Source organism: Petaurus breviceps, unplaced genomic scaffold, assembly GCF_028583685.1.
Source record: "Petaurus breviceps papuanus isolate PSGF00001 unplaced genomic scaffold, PetGlider_PUasm1.0 190, whole genome shotgun sequence".
NCBI classification, from domain to species: Eukaryota; Metazoa; Chordata; class Mammalia; order Diprotodontia; family Petauridae; genus Petaurus; species Petaurus breviceps.
In genome coordinates this window covers 1,114,637-1,138,986 of record NW_027185810.1, presented here as the reverse complement: position 1 = coordinate 1,138,986, position 24,350 = coordinate 1,114,637, and the positions used below count along the sequence as shown (strand labels likewise).

The window sequence follows — 24,350 nt, the reverse complement described above, 5'->3', positions numbered from 1 at the left end:
GTAACAGGGACTCTTAATTGGTCTTCTTTCAGTTCAACTTATCAGAAATAACTATTACAATGATTTTTTTTACCCCAAACACCATTTTCATCATATCACTGCTATTTACCCTCTCATAGAGAGAGGGCCTCTTAACCTAGGGTCCTCAAATTTTTTCTTTATTTTTATTTTTGCTTTTTGGAGGGTGGAAGGCAGGGCAATTGGGGTTAAGTGACTTGCCCAAGGTAACACAACTAATAATTGTTAAGTGTTTGAGGTTGCATTTGAACTCAGGTCCTCCTGACTGGAGGGCTGGTGCTCTATTCACTGTGCCACCTAGTCTACCCTAGAGTCCTCAAATTAAAAAAAAATATATCTGTACTTCAAAAATATAGTTGGTTTCCTTTGTAATGCTATTTATTTTATTTTATGCATTTAAAATATTCTTCTGAGAATGGGTCCATGACTCAAAAAGGGTGAAGAATTTCTGCTAATATATCAAATCCAGACTTCTCAAGGAAAGAATAAAGGTAGTAAAAACTCTTTTATATAGACCTTCTTATTTATATTTTCTGCATGTAGTATTAATTTTTTAGTTACCCACTGTTTTTGTTGTTCAGTCATGCCTGACTCTTTATGACCCCATTTGGAGTTTTCTTGGCAAAGATACTGCAGTGGTTTGCCATTTTCTTCTCCTGCTGCTCATTTTGCACATGAAGAAACTGAGGTAAACAGGGTTAAGTGACTTGCCCAGCATCACACAGCTACTAAGTATCTGAGGCTAGATTTGAACTGGGGTCCTCCTGACTCCAGGTCTGACACTCTATCTACTGTGCCATCTTGCTGCTGCTATCAAATGCACTTTCCTAATTTGTGTTTCCTTTCTTTCTATTTTGTTATGATTTGTGCCTTGTTATGATTTTCCTTGAAAATTACCTGGAGACACTCTTAGAAACAGTTTTTGAAAAGTCTACCTAATTTTCTTTGGCATTATACCCATATCTTATTATGTCAATTCTCTAATTCTTTTTATTGTCTCTTTATAAGAGGGACATAGATGTAGAGGTGGAAGAGCTATTACAGTCATCTACTTCAACCCTTTGATTCTACAGATGAGGAAACTGAGGTTCACATAAGAAGAACAAAAGCTCATTCACAGTGTACTTACTGAGAGCACCTACAGCCCCTAAAGCAACAGAAAAGAGGAATGGGAAACAAGAAGCAGCCAGTATTTCTCTCTTCTTTGACAAAGGCTAGTTTTCACAGCTGAGTAAAAAAAAGTACTACACAAACTTCCAGATTTCTGTGCCTGGTTTTTCCTCCCTTCTTTTCTGGAACATTAGAGACAGATAATAATTTTTACCCACCTAGGAAGCTTTTCAGCTGGGATTTGGGCATCTGGAACATCAATGTCTGGGGCACTAGAGTTAAAATAAGATCAATCAATCAATTAACCAACCTTTATGAAGCACCTACTAGTACCAGGAACTATTCTAGACATTACAGATACAAAGGCATAAGTCCTGCCCTCAAGAAGCTTACATTCTATAGAGTGGACCAGCATGCACATTTATAAATACACAAAAAATAAATACAAGGTAATTTTGGGGGGAGCAAAGGGAGAAGGTCCTAGCAGCTGTAGGGAATCAGGGAAGGTTTCATGCATTTGGTGGGCTTTGACCTGAGTTCTCCAGGAAACTAAGGATTCTAAGAAATGCAGGTGAGGAGGGAGGGCAGTCTAAGCACTCGGACAAATCAAGGGTTTATGTGCCAGAGATAGCAGTTTATATTTGATCTGGGAGGTGATGAGAGCCAATAGGGTTTATCAGGCAAAGAAGTGGTCAGACCTGAGCTTAAGGAAAAATTTTTGCTACCTATGGGTAGGAGTGGAGAGAGACCTGACGCAGAGAGACTAATTAGGAGGTTACTTCAATAGTCCAGAGAGAATAGACATCTATTGTAATAGTTAAATGAGAATATCACTTGCATAACCTGAAAACTTGTTCCTCAAAGAGTTACATGGAATCATTAGGTTTTTATAGTCACTGAATAGCACTAGCCCTATGGCTGTCATAACATAGAGTATCCAAAAGTCTTGGTGAAGTTTTAAGTCATTACAACTTAATACAGCTTTAAAAGAGCTAAAGATGGATATTAAGTTATCAAAGATTATAACTATATTAGGACTTTTGGGACATCCTGTATTAAATGCTAATTTTATTTAGTTCCTTTTCTTTTTAAAATTCTGGGTATATTCCTAAGTTGTGTTACTCTACGTGCGAATCCTGGGGTCTAAAGTCCATGAAGAAAGCTTTCAAATGACCCCCTTCTACATCTACTAAGAAGATGATAACAGTGTTAGACTGTTATAGCATATACCCCTTTTTTTGTTTGTTTTTAAGAGCATAGTGTAATTACCCTTTTCCTCCTAAAGCTGGACAGATTGGACTCTTGTAATTCTCTGCCACATTTCCACAAGTAAGACATCGAGTTTTAAATAAGCTGCCTGAAAAACATAAATCAAACAACAATCAGCATTCTTTTTTTTTCTTTTTTGCTTTTTGGAGGGCAGTTGGGGTTGTGACTTGCCCAAGGTCACATGGCTAGTTTTCATGCTAAGTGTCTGAGGCCAGATTTCAACTCAGGTCCTCCTGACTCCAGAGCCGGTGCTCTATATACTGTGCCACCTAGTCACCCCATCAATCAGCATTCTTGATAAGGTATAAAGTCATTCTATTTTTGAACATAGGATTTCAAAGTTAGCAGGCTCCTTAGAGATCAGCTAGTATAGAAGGCCTTCAAAGTCAGAACCATCAAATGAGCCTAAGAAAGCTTGGGTTTGTTTCCAGCACTATTGCCCTATCTACTCTATCATTCCCCCATTCTACCCGGCCTTACAAGTAACTGCCAGACTGTGGGCCCCACCATGGTCACAATCATTGTCATAGTCAGTAAACATTATTAAGTACTTACTATGTGCCAGGCTCTGTGCTAAGCATTGGGGATGCCAAAAAGAAAAACCCAGTCCCTGCCCACAAGAAACTTACAATCTAATAAGGAAAGGCAATACACAAAAGAAAACTCAAAATGTGTGTGCATGTGTGGGTGCCAGAGAATACCCAGAGCAGCTAATGGAAAATAGAGTTAGCTGGAAAATTCTGAGGTTGAAAAGTAAGTAAACAATAAAAAGGAGGCCTCTAATCAAGGAAGGCTTTGGGCAGAGTTTATAGTTCCACCCTTCAGCACCCCAATCAGAGGGGAGAGGCACCTGAGGTGTTGATATCTAGCCTGAGTTAGTCTCCATGAAGACATTTCAGGTGATGAGCTTAATAATGTTTATTAACTTCCATCTAATATTTGTGTCATATTCAAATGCTAAACTTTGCATTTACCTATATTGAATTTCATCTTATTATATTCAGTCTAATTTCTAACCTGTCAAGGTCCATTTGGATCCTGACTCTCTCATCTAGAATATTAACTATTCATCCCAGCTTTGTGATATCTGAAAAAGAAACAATCACATCATCTATGTATTTAAGTCACTGACAAATGTTAAACATATCTATGCTTTGTCTCTCCAATTAGATTTTATCTCCTCGAGGGCAGGGACCATATTTGATAAATGTTCCAAATGAAGATTTTTTTAAAAACCTGATAACTTTGACTTTCAAAATAAAGTTTTGCTTAAAAAAAAGTTCAATGTTGTTACTTTGGAATGAGAAATAATAGTGGTAGAGAGGAAAAGAATTCTTTAGCAGAACATCTTTCCCAGCGTTTCCATTCCATGTAACTACATAAAAATAAAGAGAGCACACAAAAACCCAATTCTTGTAGTGCTAGGCATATATTAGACTTCTCTAAGTACCTAGTAATTAGCATATTAGTATTTCTAATTAGTACTTCAGTAATTTAGCTGATCTCAGCAGAATGAACGGAGGGAGGCAATATGTAAGTCTCATTTATACCTGCTACTTGGACTGCCTTATGCCCCAAATGGAATGGGTTACCTAAATTTTGGCAGCCCTAAATTTTGCCTGCCCATTTAAAATACCCACTTCCCACTAATGACTCACTTATTTCCTTGACTTTATTCCTTCTGAAAATGCAAATGCTCATGAAAAAAATAACATATTAATTCTTATTGGCAATTTAAACTTAAATGTTAATGAATGAATGTGTAATTTTTCAAAAAAGATCAGTTTAACCATCTGAAATGGAAAAAATAAAGCAGATTAAAAAATGTGTATTATCCAAATCATGCTAGGTAGTTGAGCAGACCTCCTTGACTAAGACAGACTCCTTACCATGAATTTCTAGGAGGTTCTTGGTGCCTGCTCTTCGATGGAGCTCATCGATGTTCTGAGTGATGACCACCACACGCCTTCCTTGAACACTTAGCCGGGCCTCACACTCTGCAATTGCTGTGTGGGCTGGGTTGGGATGCTTCTTCACCATCAGTTCCCGCCGGTAATGGTAGAACTCCCACACTAGAGAGGGATTCTTCATAAAGGACTCAGGGGTGGCTAGGTCCTAGAGGGGAAATATACATGAACTATCAAAATATGATCAGTCAGCCCCAGCTCTAAAACTGAGACACAAGGTCTAGGAACTAGTAGATATATCTCTTCCTTGTCTCTCAAGGCTCTGGGCTGGGAACTATTAAATATAACCATACTGGTGGGGGCTCATGCATTGTAGTTTTTAGCAGTACTGACCCTCAAAGTACTTTCAACCTGAGATAATCGACCCCTGCCAGGACAAACTGGGGGTAACCCTAGAGGGAATAGTACATATACGATGACATATTGTTGTCCAAGATGATTTGACAGCATATAGTTTTATCACTAATGAAATAGAGGGGTTCTTAATCTTTTTTGTGTGTCATAGACCCCCTTTGGCAGCTTGCTGAAGCTTTATTAACCCTTTCTGAATAATGTTTTTAAATGCATACAAAAAATACATAGGATTATAAAGCAAACTAATTATACTGAAATAGTTATCAAAATATATTTTTTTAAAGTTTATAGACCTAGGTTAAGAACCTCTAATGTAATAGCATGCTTGTTTTGTCACTTTCCAACCAACATAATTTTATCCTTATAAACTATTTCTAACAATTAAAAGCAAGCAATATATATTAATCATCTGAAGACCTGGTTAAACTCAGTGAGGATTAGCACTGGGCATAGTGATTCGTGTTTTAGCCCCAGTAATGCCTTAAGACTGTCTACCAAGTAGTAGAGGATTATGATGTATATGGACAGAGGAAGCATCTACGTTGATGAAGTCATAGCTTGAAATATTATTTCATCTATCACTGAATTATTTAAATGCATGACAATTTGATATGTCAAAACCTATAAATAAAATGGAATTAGCTGAACGTCAATTGTCAACCTAGAAAGAAGTCTCTGGTAAACTATGCCAGTGCCCTATCTTTGACCCTGTGCTATTCAAAATCTGTGTTGAAGAATAGGATTAGGGCACAGACAGTATGCTGGTCCAATATGGAATTGGTAGAAACCATGAAGGGATGGCAGAATCCAGATTTAAAAAAAAAATCATCATGTAAAGAAGTGTATAAGATTACATTTATCCCTATTAAATATCAAGTTCCGCTCTTGAATTCCAAAAATCTTACAAATACAAGTTGGGGAAAAATGTTAAGATTTTCCTGAAATACTGTGAAGACTCCAGGAGAGAACATGAGGAGGATCAGGACAGCCAAAAGAAAGAGACCCTTACCCCACACTGAACCAGTGGAAAACTGGTAAGAGATCTGTGTCAGAGGAGTGCTCATATTTGCCCTTACTAAGTAAGGGACTCTTTAGATTTATGTATCCCTTTGGGATTAAGGTTTGCTTATTCAAAGTTTCTTTTGCTTTCTTCCTTCTATGAACATGTCATTCTTCTGCAATAGCACAGATTCCATGCTTCTAGTTGGGGAGTTCTACCTCTTGGCAGAGGTGGTAGACTATGAAAGCAATATTAAACATATATTTTTCAGACATGGACTAGAAGGCCTCTGAGGTCTCTTCCAGCTAAATTTATTTTGCTTGATATACTTACTTGTTATGAGCAATGGTTTCCATTTTTTTTGGGAGGGGGGGAGAGTGAGGAAGGGGAGGAGTCTGATTATTAGGGGGTAATGGGAGTAATCACTGGAGAAGGAAATGGCAGACCACTCCAGTACCTGTGCCAAGAAAACTCCATGGACAGTACTGGTATGCTATGATCCACAGGGTCACAAAGAGGAGGACACAACTGAACAACAATGGGAAAAATAATAATGATGTAAAAACAAGTACCAATGAAAACATCTGATAATCACATAAATGATTAGAAGGACATTCAGAAAGGGGCACAAATAGGAAAATGTTGGTAATTACCTATAGTGGTAATGGGAATTTGAAGATCTTTTCTGCCCCTTAGTAAGCCTAAGGGAATTTGAAAACCTTCCCTGCTTTGAAAATAAACTCTGCACCCTAATAGGCTGAATGCAGTCACATGGAGCCTGTGGTGGGAGGAGTTTGCTAAAGGGTGGAACTGAGCCCTCAGGAAGCTGGGAGTCAGGGCCAGATAGACATGGTTGAGAGGACAGCATGCCTTCAAAGGAGTCAGACAGGCTTGTGAGTAAAAGTTGGTGTTTGCCAGCCGGGTTTGTGGGAAGGCTAAGGATGGTGTGGCTTTCTGCTACATTGTGGTGCATTAACTTCTATGTTGCTATGATGGATTCAGTTTCCTGGTGGTGGGATTTGGTTTTCTGGTGTATGAATAAATGTTTTGCTTCTGCCTTCTCTATGGAGAGTTTGCTATATTTTGTGATTATGTACCATGCAGGTATATTTATAGTGACCATAGGTGCTGTGAATATTGTATTGGCACTACACTACCATGTTAAATTTAATACAGAACATTAAAAAATAAGCTATACATAACAGACTCCCAATTTCATATACAATCTTCTTTTTGTTATTCTTTGCAGGTAAGGTGCTCATTCGTTGATGTTTATCAAATTCATAATTAAAATAAAAAAAAACTTTATAAAGTTGCTTTGTGTATATAACAATACAAACATTGGGCTTTTGAGCCCAGAGTAACTGAGGCATTCACCCTTCTCTCTCTCCACTAATCCTGCTTTACTTTGAACACACTGATATTTCCAAATTCTTCATGCCAGTCTCTACTTGCCTGAGCCTTGATATTTTACTCTTGATATTTTTAGCTGCCATCAGTTCTCTTATCCGTAGGAGATTTAAAAGAAAATATTGAATCTTGCTTTTAATTCTTCTTGTGACATTAAAAAATTAATTTCAGTTCTTCCTTTAATTTCTTGGGTGTTTGTTTTCTGTTAAACCATATCGCTTGGGATTTTTCTTTGGATGTTTCTAGTATGACTTCTAAAAGTGTTTTTGTTTGTCTTTCTCCTGATATTTTCCTGTTATATTTGAAAGAGGTCAAGCAGAGTTATTCCTCTAGCCTTTCACTCTGCAATCTTCCAGGAATACTTCTGTTCTTGTTGATTTTCCATCATGTCATATTCACCATATCTAAAATTAAATTCATTTTCCCTCAGAAAACCAGTTTTCCTTTCTTACTTCTTCAATGATACCATCACTGTCTTAGGTACTCAAGCCCCAGACCTGTTACACTTGACTCTTTCCTCAAGCTTATCTTTTGCCCCCAACACATCCAATTGATTACCATGTTGTTCTGATTCTTCCTTCAAAATAGCTCTTCTAATCATCTCTTCCTTAACATTTTCACTAGTACTGTTTTGCTTGTAGCTTTATCACTTTAGCTTGGATTATGTAATCATCTCCCAACTAATAACCATTGTTTGTAGTATTCCCCATTCTAATTCAGCCCATATTGCTAAGATAAATCTTCTTAAAACAACTCTTTGCTCATGCTCCTACCTTGCTAAAAAAAAAAACTCAATGGTTTCCCATTGTCTATAGCACAAAGTTTAAACTCTTCAACCTTGAAAACAAGGACCTCCATAATCTGACATAAACTTAAATATTAATTGTAAAATTTTTTCATAATAGTAATTGTAAAATAAACCAATCACCTTATTAAAATTTATTATGAATTTAAGCATAAATATGTTCTTTATACAAAGGATAGAAAAGAAAGTTGTATGTAAAACTATCTATTACATATGGTTTTTAAAAAGTGTCTATTTGTTAGAAGAGTTTTTCTTTTTTCTTTCTCCATAGGAGGGGAAAGTAGAAATGAGAGAAAAGAAATATTTGATAAGTGAAAAAATTAATAAAGTATAGTAAACTTAAGATGATAGTACCAGCATTTCCATACTTATTTCCTTTCCCGAACCGCCTGCTGTTCTCTTCTTAGTAAACTTGTGTTTTATTGACACTCTTCTCCTTCATTTTCATCCCCCCCATTATTACTCACTCTCAGTTCAACTCAACCTCCCACCCTCAAATAAAAATCCTTCCTTGTAACAACTAAGTCTAGTTAAGCAAGACACATTTGCACACTAGTCAAGTCTGAAAAATGTGCATCTCATCCATCACCTCTAGTTCACTGTTGCTGTGGTTCATCCTTTCAAAGAGTACCGATGACATCAGGAGGGTGATATCTTGAGTTGTGAGTGAACTGGATTTAAGTGAGGCAGAGCTGGGCAAATTCATCAGCCTCACTTTCTCCTCCAGAGTCATCGAATCCAGTGGCAAGACATAAGTCAAGAGAACTGCTGATGGCCCCAAATGCAGTAGGAGACCTTGGCCTTTTAAAGCTAAAGTCTCCCCAAATCTCAGTTTGTCTGAGGTAACACCCATTCAGTAATTAAAGGCTAAGTAAGAACTGGGGCAAAACGTGGCCTAGTTTGCCTTCTTAAAAGAATCCGTCTGAGAAGGGAAGACAGTCAGAATTCCTTCTCTGTCAAAAGGTGGGAAGGCATGCTTCATCCTCAGGCTATGGAGTCAGAACATTGATTCTTCAATAATTTTCAAGTTTTTCCAAGTTATTTTGCTTCACATTATTGTGGTCATGGGATAAATTGCTCTCTTGGTTCTGCTCATTTCACTCTACATTAATCCATACAGGTCTTTCCAAGTTTCTCTGAATTTGTCCCTTTTGTCATTTCTTATGGCACAATTCCATTACATCTTTAGCCAGTCCCTCTAGGTAGTGCAGTGGATAGAGTTTGGGGTCTTGAGCCTGGAAGACTCATCTTTATGAGTTCAAATCTGGCCTCTGATATGTACTAGCTGTATGGCCCTAAGCAAGTCATTTAACTCTATTTGCCTCACTTTCCTCATATATAAAATGAACAGGAGAAGAAAGTAGCAAACCACTCCAATCTTTGCCAAGAAAACCCCAAATGGCATCAGATAGAGTCAGACATGACTGAACAACAACTCTAAGCTTTTTCCACAGTGATATGTGTAGCTATAAATATTTCTGTTCCTATTGATACCTTTATATCTGATGTTTTGCCTCTTTGGGGAAGGGGAGTATATGCTTAGTAGTGGTATTTCTAGATTAAAATACAATTTTTATATATGTATGTATGTGTGTATATATATAGATAGATACACATATACATATGTATATAAGTATATGTGTATACATATATGTGTATATATACACATACATATTCATATGTGTGTATATATATATATGTAGATATATTAGGGACTTTTTGCCCAAATTACTGTACTTTCTAGAACAGTTGGATCAATTCACAGTGCCAGCAACAGTACATTAGTATGACTGTCCTCTCACAATCCCATCACCATTTACCATTTCCCCTTTTTGTCATCTTTTTCAGGTCTGATGGGTGAGTTGGAATCTAAAAATGGTTTTCATTTGTATTTCTCTTATTATTAAATGGGCTAGAATACGGTTTTTTCATATGATGGCTGATAGCTTTTATTTCTTCTTTTGCAAACTACCTGTTCATATCCTTTGTCTTGTATTCTTCCTTCCAATCCCAAGGCTGGGCCACTGGATCAGCCTCACCCAGCACATAGGGCTAATACCAAAATTAAGAGAAAGCCCACTTTAACATTATCAGTCATCAGGCTAGTCACAGAACACTGTTAAACTTCTGAATGTAACACCAACCTCGGCTTTCCATTTTCTCCAGAAACCACCAGGTCCTCTGAACGTTGGCACACCACTTTCAGCACTGACCCCAGCCCCTGTAATAATGGCTATGTGCTTTGCCTTGGCAAAGAATCTCCTAAAATCTGTCATGTCTAAAAAACAAGAAGGCATAAAAAAGATAAACTCAATGTATTATTCATATGCACACATAGCCACGTATTCACATGTGCCCATTTCCTATGGTTTTAAAGCCAAATAGGATTCATACCTTATAATTGGGCTCATGCATTTTAACCTAAAAAAAAATTACTCTGCAATAAGAAATATATTTCAAATCCAGTATCGTTATACATATTGATTCTATTTTACCACTTTCTTGCCTCCACCACTTTGTACGGTGTATCAACAAAAATAAAAGGGAAATCCTGCTCTATTGTCAAAGGGAGAAAGGAAATGAACTCCTCCTACAGCCCTGGAGCTATGTGCTTAATATGGCAGAGGACTAAAGCAGTTGTTCTTAAACTTTTTGGTCTCAGGAACCCTTTAAAAAGCACTCTTAAAAATTTCTGAGGCTCCCAAAGAGCTTTTGTTTATGTGATTTATATCTACATTTATTATTTAGATATATTTAAATTTGGATTATTTAAATTAAAATCATTTACATATATTTGCTTATTTACACATATCTATATTTATATTATTATATATCTACATCGAGGTATCTATCAATATTAGAAATTTAAAACATTTACTAATTCATTTAAAAACAAGAGAAAACCATTTTACATATTAACTATTTTTGTAAATTTTATGTGAGAAATTATTTTTATACAAAAATATTTTCCAAAATGAGAAGAAATTAGTGAAAAGAGTGGCACTGTTTCATATATCTTTGAAAACCTCTTTAAACTCTGGCTTCATAAAAGACAGCTGGATCCTCATATCTGCTTCTGTATTTAATCTCTTGGGATTCACTGTCTTGGCTTAAGTATACAATAACAATTGTAATGGTAAGTAATTTTGAATTTGAAGATAGATCCCTTTGTGTTGACAAAGGTAGCAGGTACTTAACATTTAGTAACTGATCAAGTCTCTATTGGGGAAACAGAAGGTACGAACTCCTGTCTCCTGTTACATTAGTAACAGGAAGGGGTTGGCTAAAACAGGAAGTAGCTAACGCTGTGTATATAAGAAAAGCCCCAGAGAGGCACAGTCAGAATTTCTTGAGACTAACATCTGGTGGCAGAGCAGCTACACAAGAATGGAGAACTGAGCCAGAATTTCCTGGGAGCTTGTGGTATTGGATTTTCTTCTGGATGGGAGCCCGGAGCCAGGAGCCCAGGTGACTAAGGAAACATGACTGGGATGTTGAGCCTTTGTTTGTTTGTGGCTTGGTTGAGCCTTGAATTCCCTGGAGTAGCAGCGGCAAAGGATCTGACATGGACCAGACCCTGGTCTGGTTTCAGTGTGGAGCAGGACCTGCCCAGAGAGCTGGTCAAGGAACTGGAAGCTATCTGCCATTGAACCCAGGTGACAGGCTAGTGAATCCAGGTAGAATCTGGGACCATGGAAGGGGATCCAGGGAATCTGAGAACCGGCCCCAAGTCAAGATGAAAAGACCTCTCCTTGGGTACTGACTAATTATGGAATTATAGTTCACTAGTGACCTAAAGGTTGAGGGTTTTGTGTATGATACTTAGTAATCATAAGTAATAATGCTGAATAAGTGACTGATTGAGTTAATCAAGACTATGCCCCAAGAGTGGAAGACTTTGACTATTGTACTTTGAGATATCATTACTGATGAGTGACTGATTGAGTTAACTTAGCTGCCCCAAGAATGAAAGACTGACTATTGTACTTTGAGATATTGTTACTGATAAGTGACTGATTAAATTAATCAAGACTTTGCCCCAAGAGTGGAAGACTTTGATTATGTACTTTGAGACTACTGATAAGTGACTGATTGAGTTAACTCACTATTTTACTTTGAGACTATCTTGTGAATATTATATTGTGATTTTCTGTGATAAGTTGTAATATCGTGAATGCTGTACCTTGATTTTCTGTGAATGTTTTGCTTTTGTTATGGAATAGAGTGATCACTATACTGTGTAATCAGAATCTTAAAAGCTGTTCATAGTAGCATTCTTCTGGAAAGCTGCTTGTGCATGGCATTGCAACAATTCAGCCTCACAGACAGATGTAGTTGGAAAAGGGAAGAGTATTTTAATAGATGTTTTGGAATTATTAAGAAAATAATTTTTATCCCAAAGATCTTGGGATTTTGGGGACCCTCTTCTGAAGACTACACTTTGCAAATCACTGGGTTAGAAGAAACAGTTCATCTAGTTCTTCATACCACTTTGGTCCCAATCACCTCAACCCTTTGCTGAAACATCTATAACTTTGGGAAATCACCTGAAAAAGACATTAAAAAAAAACAAAGCCAAAATGGCTACCTTGGGACTACAAATGTTAATTCTAAAGGAACTCAAATAAGGATAATTGATCTCACTGAAGCAGTCTGTACTGATCTAATCAATTTACTAAAACACTAGGAAAGCCAATATGAAAATGTGTAAGTAGTTTAAAAATATTTTTAGGGGCAGCTAGGTGGCACAGTGAATAGAGCACCAGCCCTGGAGTCAGATGGACCTGAGTTCAAATCTGACCTCAGACATTTAACATTAGCTGTGTGACCTTAGGCAAGTCACCCCAATTGCCTTGCCTTCCCCCCTCCAAAAAAAATTTTTTTTAAAGGGTAACAGCACTTAGCTACTGTCTGCATGGATGCTATATTCAAATACTATTAAGTAAATCATAAACACCGAATCAATGTTCCTAGTTTTTGGAGAGCAAAAACGAAAATTATTTAAAGTATATTCTGGAGATAAAAGGCTTATTCTGTAGCTTGCAAAATTTAATAAATATGACCAGGTGAGATTAATATTCAAAAACCTCCTAAAGAGAGACTCCCTTGTGATCAAAGATTTAAAAGCTGTAATTTTGTTGCGTTTCCTTTCTCTGGCCATGTTTTCTGTATGAATAGTTTGTAAGTGACTGATACCAATACTATGCTTGTTCCTGAGATTAGGTTTTGTGGAAGGTCAAGAAAGTATGACAATAGAAAGATATTTTAAAACTCTTTAACCTTGAAGGTCTTTCCAAAGCATTTTCATTTTGGGGAACAGATTATTAAAAGGTTGCTACTATTAAAAATTAATTACCACATTAAATTAAGTTAATTTTTAAAAATTAATGAATTTAAAATTACCACATAAAAAAAGGAAAAAATAATTATTGAATTCTTTGAGACTAGGCTTCAAATTTAGTTATATTAAAAAACTGTAAAATTTTAAACAAAAATATTTCTCAGCTGATTTAAAAAAACAACAACAAAAAACCTTGGGAAATAATAGAGGAGGTATCCTGGCAAATTCTTCAACCTTGAAGGAATGAAAATCCAGAAATTCCTTAACTGACTTTCGTTTCACACTTAGAGAAAAGGTATTAAATGCAAATATATGTGGGAGAGCTAACACAGAGAATTAAATTCCCATCAAGGTATAAATGACTGAAAACAAGTTTTTAGGCTCTGGAGAGGGTGGGGTGGTTAGGATGGTACAAAGCACAGAAAGTCACATGGGAGCTATGAAAACAAGGAAGCCTATATTTTCAGTTTTCTCTAGGTGCAGTTTTACCATTAAGCGTCATTAGATTGTAAATTCCTGGGGGGCAGGGACCACCTTTTGCCTCTTTTAAGCACAGTGCCTGGCACACAACAGATCCTTAGTAAATGTTTATCGAAGTTCCCTGTGCCACCTTTAGCTCTCTGATAAACAATCATAATCTTCATATCTTTCAAAAGTCATGTGGAAAATGAAATAGGTTGAAGAGCTATAAAGTTCTTACTTGTACTTGGATGAGACATTGCTACACAAGTCTTTAAGGTTTTATGGGCTGGACGAGCCTTCAATCCCAATTCACGAAGCACTTGGAGAATCAGATGTCTAGTTGCAAAATGGAACAGACTCATCAGGATTTCCTTAATAATTCTTGAAGGGAGTAAAAATATAACGGACATAATCAGAAAACACTTCTTCGGTTGCTACTCATTCAACAAGCACTCACTAGGATTTCTTAGGCACTAAGAAGGATACACCTCTATCCTTCATACCCCCAGCACCTACAGTGTGTGATTCGTAGGAAGCACTTCAATGTTTTTGACTGATCTATTGATCAACTGATTCATTCATATCTTTGTTTATGCCATTCCGGTTACAAGAATAATTCTGTCTTCTACATCCCACCCATCCTTCAAGACCTATTTCAAATGTTTCTTCTTTGAAAACACCTTTTCTGAACACCTTGGTTACCTTGCAAAATCCTTTTATACTCATCACGTATTCTATACATACAGGTATTTCATATCTCTATACATGCATTTATTGTATAGCATTGCATCTTGATGTATGTGTTCTCTTTCCTGCTTCTTCCTTCTCCCCCAGCCTTCACCAGATTGTAAACTCCATGACAGGATTATCGAACTTATTATAGAGCTTTGCATTTAATCAAGACCTGTTGAATGAATACCTTTTTCCATCTAGTAGAGGAGATAAACATGAACACAAATATTTAAAATACCATGAGGTACACAGAACGTGACAAATGCATTGAAGAGACACAGATAAAGTGCTAGGAGAGGTGAGAGCAGGGGTTCTTCTCCCTCTGGCTCTCCACTTAGTAGTATGGCATTTTTTCCAACTGCATGTAAAGATTTCAACATTCATTTATAAGATTTTGAGTTCCAAATTTCTCTCCCCCCTCCCCAGGATGGCAAGCAGCCTGATATAGGCTATGCATTCACAGTCATATTAAATATATGTCCACATTAGTCATGTTATCAAAGAAGAATCTGAACAAAAGGGAAAAACCAAGAGAAAGGGGAAAAAAAGAGAAAATAGCATGCTTCAATATGCATTCAGACTCTACAGCTTTTTCTCTGGATATGGATAGCATTTTCCATCATGAGCCTTTCGGAATTGTCTTGGATCATTGTATTACTGAGAAGAACTAAGTCTATCAGTGTTGATCATCACACAATGTTGCTATTACTGTGTATAGTATTCTCCTGGTTCTGCTCACTTCACTCGGCATCGGTTCACCTAAGTCTTTCCAGGTTTTTCTGAAATCTGCCTAGAGCAGGAGTTCTTAACCAAGGGGTCTGTTGCTAGATTTTAATCTCTTGGAGAGAAGGATGGGAGGAAAAAACTTTGGAGTTATCATCTATTTATGCTTTCCTGCAAGCCACATCTAGACATACTTTGTGTATACACATAAACTAAATGAGCAACACACATGCTTTACAAATGTAATTGAATACTATTGTGTCACAAGAAATGATAAAGAGGACAATTTCATAAAAACTTGTATGAATTGATTCAAGAGTCAAATGAGCAGAAACAGGAGAACAATTTATACAATAAACAACAGGGGTGTGGTAGTAAATATTTAACAACCTCCTGGGGGGTGGAAATGTATACATGACACACTCTTAAGTTTAATCTATTCTATTAACATTTTCTCCATCACTTTCTTGAGTTGAAACAATTAATAAAACAATAAAGTCCTAATTTGTAGCATTTGCCATTTATGAGGTATATTTAACAATTAGTTGTTAGCCTTTTTTGCCAACTCCAATACACTTCTGAATAACAACATTATAAATACAGATTTAAGATCTCTGATCAATGCAATGACCAACCACAATTCCAGAGGCCACATAATTGAAATCTATGAGCCACTATCTGAGAGAGAAGTGAATGGATGCAGGGTACAGACTGAGAAGTGAATTATTTTGGATGTGGCCAATGTAAGCACTATGTTTTGCTTGACTACGTATATTTGTTACAAGAACTTTATTTTTTCTTGTAAAATTGGAGTAGTTGAAGACAGAAAATAAATGCCTGCTAACTGAAAAAACAAACAAGGTTTAGTTATACTGCAGAATAATTTTTACTTCACAAAGTGATTCAAAGTGAAGCTCCTTTAAAGGATGAGCTAACCTATCCTATTTAAAACATAACTTTATTAGACATTCTCCAATTATAGATGGTCAAAGAACCACCCTTGTGCTGTCCATCAATGCCCAAATTTTTACTCCCCATCAGGCTTGTATATAGATTGTACTCTTCCAACTCTCTATTTCCTGGATGGGTTTCATGCTATTTTTGGCACACAAATCATTATTAGTAACATGAGATGGGGCAGGTAGGTGACAGAGGATAGAGAAGTAGGCTTGAAGTCAGGAAGACTCATTTTCCTGAGTTAATTCTGGTCTCAGACACTTATTAGCTACATAATCCTGAACAAGTCACTTCACCTTGTTTACCTCACTTTCCTCAGCTGCAAAATGGGCTGGAGAAGGAAATGGCAAACCATTCTAGTATCTTTGCCAAGAAAACCTCAAAGGGGCTCATGAAGAGTTGGGCGTGACTGAAAAACAACTGAACATGAGATAAATTACTGGGGCCAGTCAACTGTCAAGATGGAGGAACACAGAAATGAGTTGTGCCTTGGGCAGTTCCACCTTGTATAGATTCTGCTAGGCCAGTGGTATCTCTGAGGTATCCAGGCCTTTGCTAATGCAGGTCCTAGAAGAAAGTAATAGTTTGAAAGTAGGACTTTGGTCCTTTCTCATACAATAAAGAAGTATCTCGTCACCCTGGCTTATCCATGAGCTCAAAGTTTTTACCAAAAAATGAAGAAAGGCCATATCATCTACAGGAACTAAAGGTCAATAATTAATAAGAAACCTCTGAGGTATTTTTTCAATTAAATCAGGGTAAAAAGAATACATAAATATAGGTATATATGTACATAATCTATAAATACCTAATAAATATATGTAGCATATAAAATATATACACATATATGTATCTGCATTGCACATATTCATTCACAGCTTCCTTATATACATGTGTGACTCCCTTTTCCTAATACATCTGGTTTTCTGAATAATATAATTAACAAAAATATGAAAGATATATAAGAAATTCATTGGCATAATATTTAACAGAGAATCTTCCTCTACTTTTAGTAACATCAGGTAAAACATATCTCCAAGTAAGGGGAACTTATCTCAAAAAGGTAGGGTAACATAGGGACATATTTAACAAATCTCTTTGTGAATCTTAATGACAGGTGACTAATTTTCAAATGATGTGTTCTTTCTCTCAAGTGAGATTAGAAGAAAAGGGCAGCTAATACAGCTAATGGTTACATTTTCTGGATGACTGTCTTAGAGAAAAGGACTATTGCTAAATGCTTCCTTATAAGATTGTTTCAAGAGAAAAGGAAGGCTACTGGCTACCAGCCTTTGGATGACTTGATTAAACGTTGAAAGTTCCCTTTTCCTCTTTCTTGTGGTACCTGCTTCACATTAACTTTTGTAGGAAACAGTATTAAAATAATTTTACAGATGAAGAAATTGAGGTACAATCTCACTTGAGAGAAAGAACACATTATTTGAAAATTAATCACCTGTCAGTAAGATTCACAAAGAGATTTGTTAAATATTTCCCTATGTTATCCTTTTTTGAGATAAGTTCCCCTTACTTGGAGATATATTTTACCTGATGTTACTAAAAGTAGAGTCATTTCCCTAGAAACTAGATTTAAACTTTATCTTCTAGTTCCAAATCCAGTGTCCTTTCCATACTACTTGACTCACCACCATGAAACTTTATGATCCAATGTCTTCAAGGGTATAAAATTTTGTAAAGTGTTTCCCTCCTGTGCAATAGGTAGCATGAATGTTGTCATTCCCATTTTATATAGGAGGAAACTGAGACTCAGCAAAATTACTTGAAAATCGGGAGCTAGGACTGTCCAAATTCAGTGTTCTTCCCAGTACAATTGCTCAAAAGTCCAATAAAAGTTGTATTTTACATAAGCTCATATTCTCTTTTACATAGCTGCTTGCTTTTTCCAAGCAAAATTAGTGGGATTCAGTTAAAAAGGAAAAACAGTAGACACATAAGAAAATGACTAACATGACCATACTCTGGGACCCAGAGATCCTACCCCTAGGCATATACCCTAAGGAGGTCAAAGACAGAAAGATCCCTTACAGTACACCAAAGTACAATCAGATTTTTTTGTACTAGCAAAAACAAAACAACCCCCTGAAAAGTAGATGTCAATCAATTAAGGAATAGATAAGCAAATTGTGGTATATGAATGTAATAGAATATTACTTTGTGGTTAAAAAAGAAAGCAAGTGAGAGCTAACTTGGTGTGGTGGAGCTAAAGCTGAGCCAGGTACACTCCTCTCTAACACCCTTTGACAATATGACCCCAGTGAGGATCTGACTGGAAGTGGAAATTCCTTCCTGGAAATTGATGAAAACATAGTTGGAGGAAGAAATATCAATATGAATATAAAGGATGAAGGACAGAAAGACTTATATGATATAAAGAATAATAGCAAATGGAAGTACGAAGAATGAGAAAAAAACAAACAACGCTACTACAACACAACACCCGAAAACAGCACACAAGCCCTGGAAAGAGACTGGGCTCGGCTTGCCGCAGAACAAATAAGAATGCACCTTCTCCCTCCGTTCTCGCGATTAGCGGGGTGCCTGCCAGACTGCCCCAGGTCAAACCACCCACCTACCGACCATCCGTTTTAATTCACTAGGAGGTTAGAATGTAAGCGCCCTGCGGGCAGGGTCTGGGGCGTTTGGGGATTGGTTTCCATTTCTTTGTATCTCCAATGTTTGGCTCAGAACAAGCGCTTTAATAAATACTATATAAAGTTCATCTCTTCTCCCAGCTTGGAACTGTTTTCTTAAATGAAGGCTCTCAGGATAGGGCAGCCACAGGGGGAGGAAGGTGATGTGTAAACAAATAAAACTAATAAAAAAATTCTTTGAAAATAAAATAGACACGTAGGCCTAGAAATCCTGCGGCTAACCCGGCCTCGCTCTCAGTGCCCGCTGCGCGGGGTCTCCCACTTCTCCCCGGGGGGGGGGGGGGGGGGGGTAAGGCGCTCCAGGGCTCAGCACGTGCCTACCACGCTTCACCCGGTACCAGCTGCGGTCAAGGTCGAGGGAGCCGGAGGGCGTGCTGCCCATTGGCGGTGGGGAGGAAGGGGACAGACCTGACCCTGAAACCATCAAAGACAGACAACAAAGAGGACCACCCCTTCTCTGGCCTACCCGGGAGGGGGTGGGGTGGAAGTCTCGACCGCGCCGTTTGGGGCCTTTAGAAGTGGTTTCTGCCCCCGCAGCACGAGCTGCAATCTTTCCTTCCCAGCCCGTGGGCAAACCCCGCCTCCGGGGCTCCCCGGACCGCACGCTCCTCGCAGCCCTCCTTTACCCTCGGCCACCCCCGAGGCCCGCTGCAGCTGCAGGCGGGGACCTAGCTCGCACTCTCCCTTTCAGCCTTCCGCTAAGGGCGGGAGCCGGGCGGGGACTAGCGGGCTGGGGAGGAGGGAGCCCCCACCCAGGCAAAAGCCCAGCGGTGTCTAGGCAGGAGGAGGGGCGGGGGATCCGGGCGGCGGCAGCCCCACCTCCGCGGCTAGCACCCACCTGCAGGGGAAGTCTACGGCGGGGCAGAAGGAAACACCGGGTGTTAGACCACCCCCCAACGCCCAGCAGCGGCTCCAGCTGTCCGCCCCCGGGGAGGGAAGTAGGGAGAGAAGGAGAGGGACGGTAGAAAGGGGGCGGGAGGAGGGCGGAGACTGCGCTGTCAATCACGCTCCGGGAACTTTGGTGCCACCCAGCGGAGCCCTCGTTGCTGGGGCCCAGTTGCATAATGAGGGTGGGGGAGGGGAGAGAACGCAGTCCCCAGGAGTCAATCAAAGCACCAACACCAAGTGTGGTGTGGCCGTGGAAGCGTGACTCTGGTGCATCACCTACTGTTCCCTGCAGCAGCTGGGCTGCAGGTGTCTGTAATGAATAGTATACTCCCCCTGAGTCAAGGCCAGTTAACCTCCTGAAGTCTAGCCTGTGCCAGGACCGGTGCTAAGCGCTGGGCGTGCAAAAAAAAGAGGTCAAAGACAGCCCTTGTCCTCAGGGAGTCTAGTGGAAAGAGGTCGAGCAAACCAACTAGATAGATGCGGGAGGAGGACCTGGTTTAACCACCTTGCTTCTGCTTTTTCCTCTACTGACCTTTATCCAGCCGCTCACCACCATGCTTGTTCCTTCTGGTTGCCAGATTTTCTCATTGGAATAACATACAGTACTATTCCACTATTATTTGTACTTTTTTGCTTTTAAAGAAGTTCATACTCTAGTTGTTACTACCATCCCACCAAATCTTAGTGATGCTATTTAAGTCTAAATATACCTCTTTTTGTTAGGCATTCTAGGTCACCTTGTTTCATTACCTATACTTGGAGCATTTGTTCATTGACATCTGACACCCCTGGTTTTGTTGACATCGTGGGCTCCTTTCTTGAAATTGTCTCACACCTTTTTTTCCCTAGGAAGGAGAACATTCTCTTTATTCATGAAGGGCTAACTTGGCATTGACAGAAACATAAAAGTAGTGGGATACTTAACAAAAAATATAAAACACGTAATGAAAGAAACAAATTGACTTTAGAAATAACCCAGTTTTAGAAAACGAAATTGAATAAACTATAAATGAACACAATGAAAAAAAACCCCAGGACCAGATGGATTCCCAAGTGAATCTGATGAAACAATCAAAAAATTCATTCCAATAATTCATAAAATGCAGTATAAGAAAAGAAGATACTCTTCCATTCCTCCAAATCTATGATACAAATATGGTCTTGATACCTAAACCAAGAAGAGACAAAGTAGAGCAAGAAAACCATAGACTAGTATCTATTTTTAAATAAAAATGTTAAACAAAATATTAGCAAGTAGTCGACAGCCACATATTAGAGGTGTGAGAGACAGCAAAGGATTAAGTTTCCACTTAACTAAAAACTACTACAGTAAAGACCACTGATAATAAATTGTGAGAAACAGTAGGAGTTGGGTTTCCATAGGACTGCTAGACATTACTGAAGTAAAATAAAGGAAGTTAGCAGACAGCAGGTGGACCCAACCAATCAGAAAGCAGACAGCAGCCTTGGGACCCTCAGGCCAGGATAAGGACAGATCTGGTCTAAACCAGTGAGGGGTCAATGACCAGGTATTCCAAAGTTACTACTGTTCTTGCTTGATAAACCTTATGTATATTATCTGTATATGTATTGTATACACATATATGCATACATGTATATATAATATACACATACACATATAATATCTATATCTAATAGATATCTATTGTATACATGTGTATGTATATTATCTTATATATATTATTCCTAGTAGAATGAGAACCTCATTAGCAAAACATGGGATTATAATAATGTATGATGATGGAAGGGGCATATGGGAAAATTGAAACCCTAAAGAGAATAAACATATTACTTAAATTAACTTACTGTAATGGAAATGCAAATTTAAAGATCTTCCCTGCCCCTAGGCTAAAGTGCACCTGGAGCCTGGGGTGGGAGGCTTGTTTTTCAGTAGATACTTCTTGATTGGCCAATGGGTCCAGAAGGTTTTTACATTCTCTGAGCCAGGAGAAGGCTATATAAGCCCTGATGTGTAGCTTTGTTTTGGGGCTCACTTTGAGAAGTGTTCTGTGATTTGATCTGGATTCTGGGAAGCCGTTGTCCAGAGGGCCCCCCCCCTTTGAAAAACCCAGATGTTGAAAGCCAGATGTTGATTGGGTATGGATGTAATGGTTGGACAGTCTGAAATATGTCTACTAGATCTGTTTCTGTCTTGATAATTCTGTCTGTGTACTTTGAAGTTCGGGGTGCTGACCTTTTCCCCTGAACAAGGTAAACGATATATGTCTGACTGATTAAAGTAAGCTTGTTAACCCATTTTGAGTTGCTTTCCTTTATCAAAGCAGATCCAAGAACCTGTATTGGCAGCAAACCCTGAGGACGCTTGGGGTAGTTGCTGCTACACTTACTTATTCAATGCAGTGGCAAACTCTCCAAAGTATATGTTATAGAGCTAGAAAAAATAATAATGAAATTCATGTGGAGAAATAAAAGGACAAGAAACTCAAGGTTAATAATGAAAAAAAGTGGGAAGGAAAGGATTCTATCAGTACCAGATCTCAAGCTATCTTACAAAGTAGTAATCGTTAAAATGATTTGGTATTGATAAAAAAAAAAGTGAAACAATGGAAGAGATGAGGTACACAACATTTGGAAGCAAACATAGTAACACGGAGTCTGATAAATTTAAAGACACTGATTGGTGGGGGAAAGACTCGATGTTTACAAAATTGATGGGAAAATTGGACAGCAGCCTGGCAGAAGATAGGGTTAGACCAATACCTCACAATGTATACCATGATAATCTCCAAATGGATATGTAATTTAGATATAAAAGTTAACATCCTTAACATTAGAAGAGTGAGGAAGAAATTACATTTCAGATTTATGGATAAGGGAAGAGTTCATTACTAAACAAGTTTAGAGAGAGGATCACACAAGATAAGATAAAATGAACAGTTTTGACTATATAAAATGAAAATCTTTACACAAATCTAATGTGCTAAAAATTAGAAGGGAAGAATATAACTGGTGGGGGGAAGCTTTGCAGCAACTTTCTCTCATAAAGATACATAAGGAACTGGTTCAAATTTATTAGACTAAGAACTATTCCCCAATAGACAAATAGTTAAAGGACATGAATAGGTAGTTTTCAAAGGAAGAAATCCAAGTTATCAACAATCACAAGAAAAATGTTTTAAAGTCTAAATCACTAATAACTGGAGAAATGCAAATTAAAGCAACTTCAAGATTTGACCTTAAATCTATGAGATTGGCAAAGATGACAAAAGAAGAAAATGAAAAATGTTGGAGTAGTTATGGGGAAATGGGTACCCTAGTGCACTGTTGGTGAAGCTGTGAATGGGTCTAGCCATTCTGGAAAGCAATTTGGAATTACGCCCCCAAAGTTACCAAACTGTGCATATCCTTTGACCCAGCAGTCATAACTAGGCCTATACCCCAAAGAAGTCAAAGAAAGAAGAAAAGGATCTATATGAACAAAAATAGTTATAGTAGTTCTTTTAATGGTAACCCCAAATTAGAAACTAAAGAGAGAAGGGTGTCTTCTTACTGGGGAATGTTTAAACAAATTGTGGTATATGAATATAATGGAATAATATATTTTGCTATAGGAAATAATGAAATGGACAATTTGTGAAGAAACTTTACAAACTAATGCAGTGAAATGATCAGAACTGGGACAACAATTTTTATGATGATAACAAAACAATTTTGGAAGACTTTAAAAGTTCTCTGAGAAAGCACAAGTCCCTAAGAATGAAGATAAAACATGTTACTTGCCTCCTGATAGAGCAGCAAAGAACTTAAAATACATAGACATTTTCACACATGGGTAATGTGGGAATTTGTTTGCTAGATGAGGTAGATATGTTTCAGGAGATTTGTTTTCTCTTGTTTTTTTAGTATTTGCTCAGTGGAGGAGAGATGTAGAAGAAATGACAGATTAATTCAAGGAACAGTATAGATGACCAAGCCTAAGTATGGTGGTGATGAAGACAATGGACTAGCATTGATGACCAAGAAATAAAGATAGACTGATGGAGAATGGGAGTAGAGCCAGGTGGTGACCAGATATGTAGATGTGTGAGAGTAATGGAACTATCAGACCTTTATCAGTGATACACTTGAAACCCAGTCCACAGCTCTCCTGGGTTTTCTCTCTTCCCTGGAATATAACCCTGGAGAGGCTTTCTACTCTCCTTCATTTCTGTATGGAGGAACTTCTTCCTATTTACTAGTCCATCACTCACTCCCTGTTTTTCCTACTTTTAAAATGAGGGGGCAGAAAAAGAAATTTGTTACCTTTTATGCTGCAAGCCAAAGCACCCAGAATTTAGAATTTTATTTCTTTAAAAATTTATTTTATTTTATTTTTAATTTGTGGAATAAAACAAGTATTTTCATAGCATAGTAAAATAAAAAAGATGATTGCACATGAAACTGCACATCTATTACGTACAACTTGCTATTCCTTTTAAATATGTAATAAAGTTATCATGTAAATTTCTTTTTTTCCTTTTTTTCTTCCCTCCCCTCCTCTGCCCTAGAGATGGCTACCATGAGACACAAATAGGTATATTTATGTAAAATTATTCTAGACATAATTCTATTTATCAGTTCTTTCTCTGGATGCAGATAGCATCTGTCTTCCTATGTCCTT

The 24,350-nt window shown here is 37.9% G+C and overlaps 1 protein-coding gene across 5 annotated transcripts in view; it reads right to left on the bottom strand.

The window, feature by feature from the left end:
• Positions 1 to 19,785, bottom strand: part of SIRT5 (sirtuin 5) — a 32,661-nt gene extending 12,876 nt beyond the window's left edge. Inside the window, exons 1-6 of one of the 5 annotated variants that reach the window (XM_069092425.1) lie at positions 19,659 to 19,785; positions 13,975 to 14,117; positions 10,078 to 10,211; positions 4,287 to 4,512; positions 2,398 to 2,485; positions 1,347 to 1,400 (exon numbers count right to left, since the gene is read on the bottom strand). In XM_069092425.1, the coding sequence (XP_068948526.1) occupies positions 1,347 to 1,400; positions 2,398 to 2,485; positions 4,287 to 4,512; positions 10,078 to 10,211; positions 13,975 to 14,098 (626 nt within the window). In that variant the 5' untranslated portion in view covers positions 14,099 to 14,117; positions 19,659 to 19,785. Of the gene's footprint in view, positions 1 to 1,346; positions 1,401 to 2,397; positions 2,486 to 4,286; positions 4,513 to 10,077; positions 10,212 to 13,974; positions 14,118 to 19,286; positions 19,537 to 19,658 lie in introns of those variants that run through there. The other 4 variants (XM_069092428.1, XM_069092426.1, XM_069092430.1 and 1 more) reach the window with 4 other exon arrangements.
• Between the last annotated feature and the right edge of the window lie 4,565 nt (positions 19,786 to 24,350).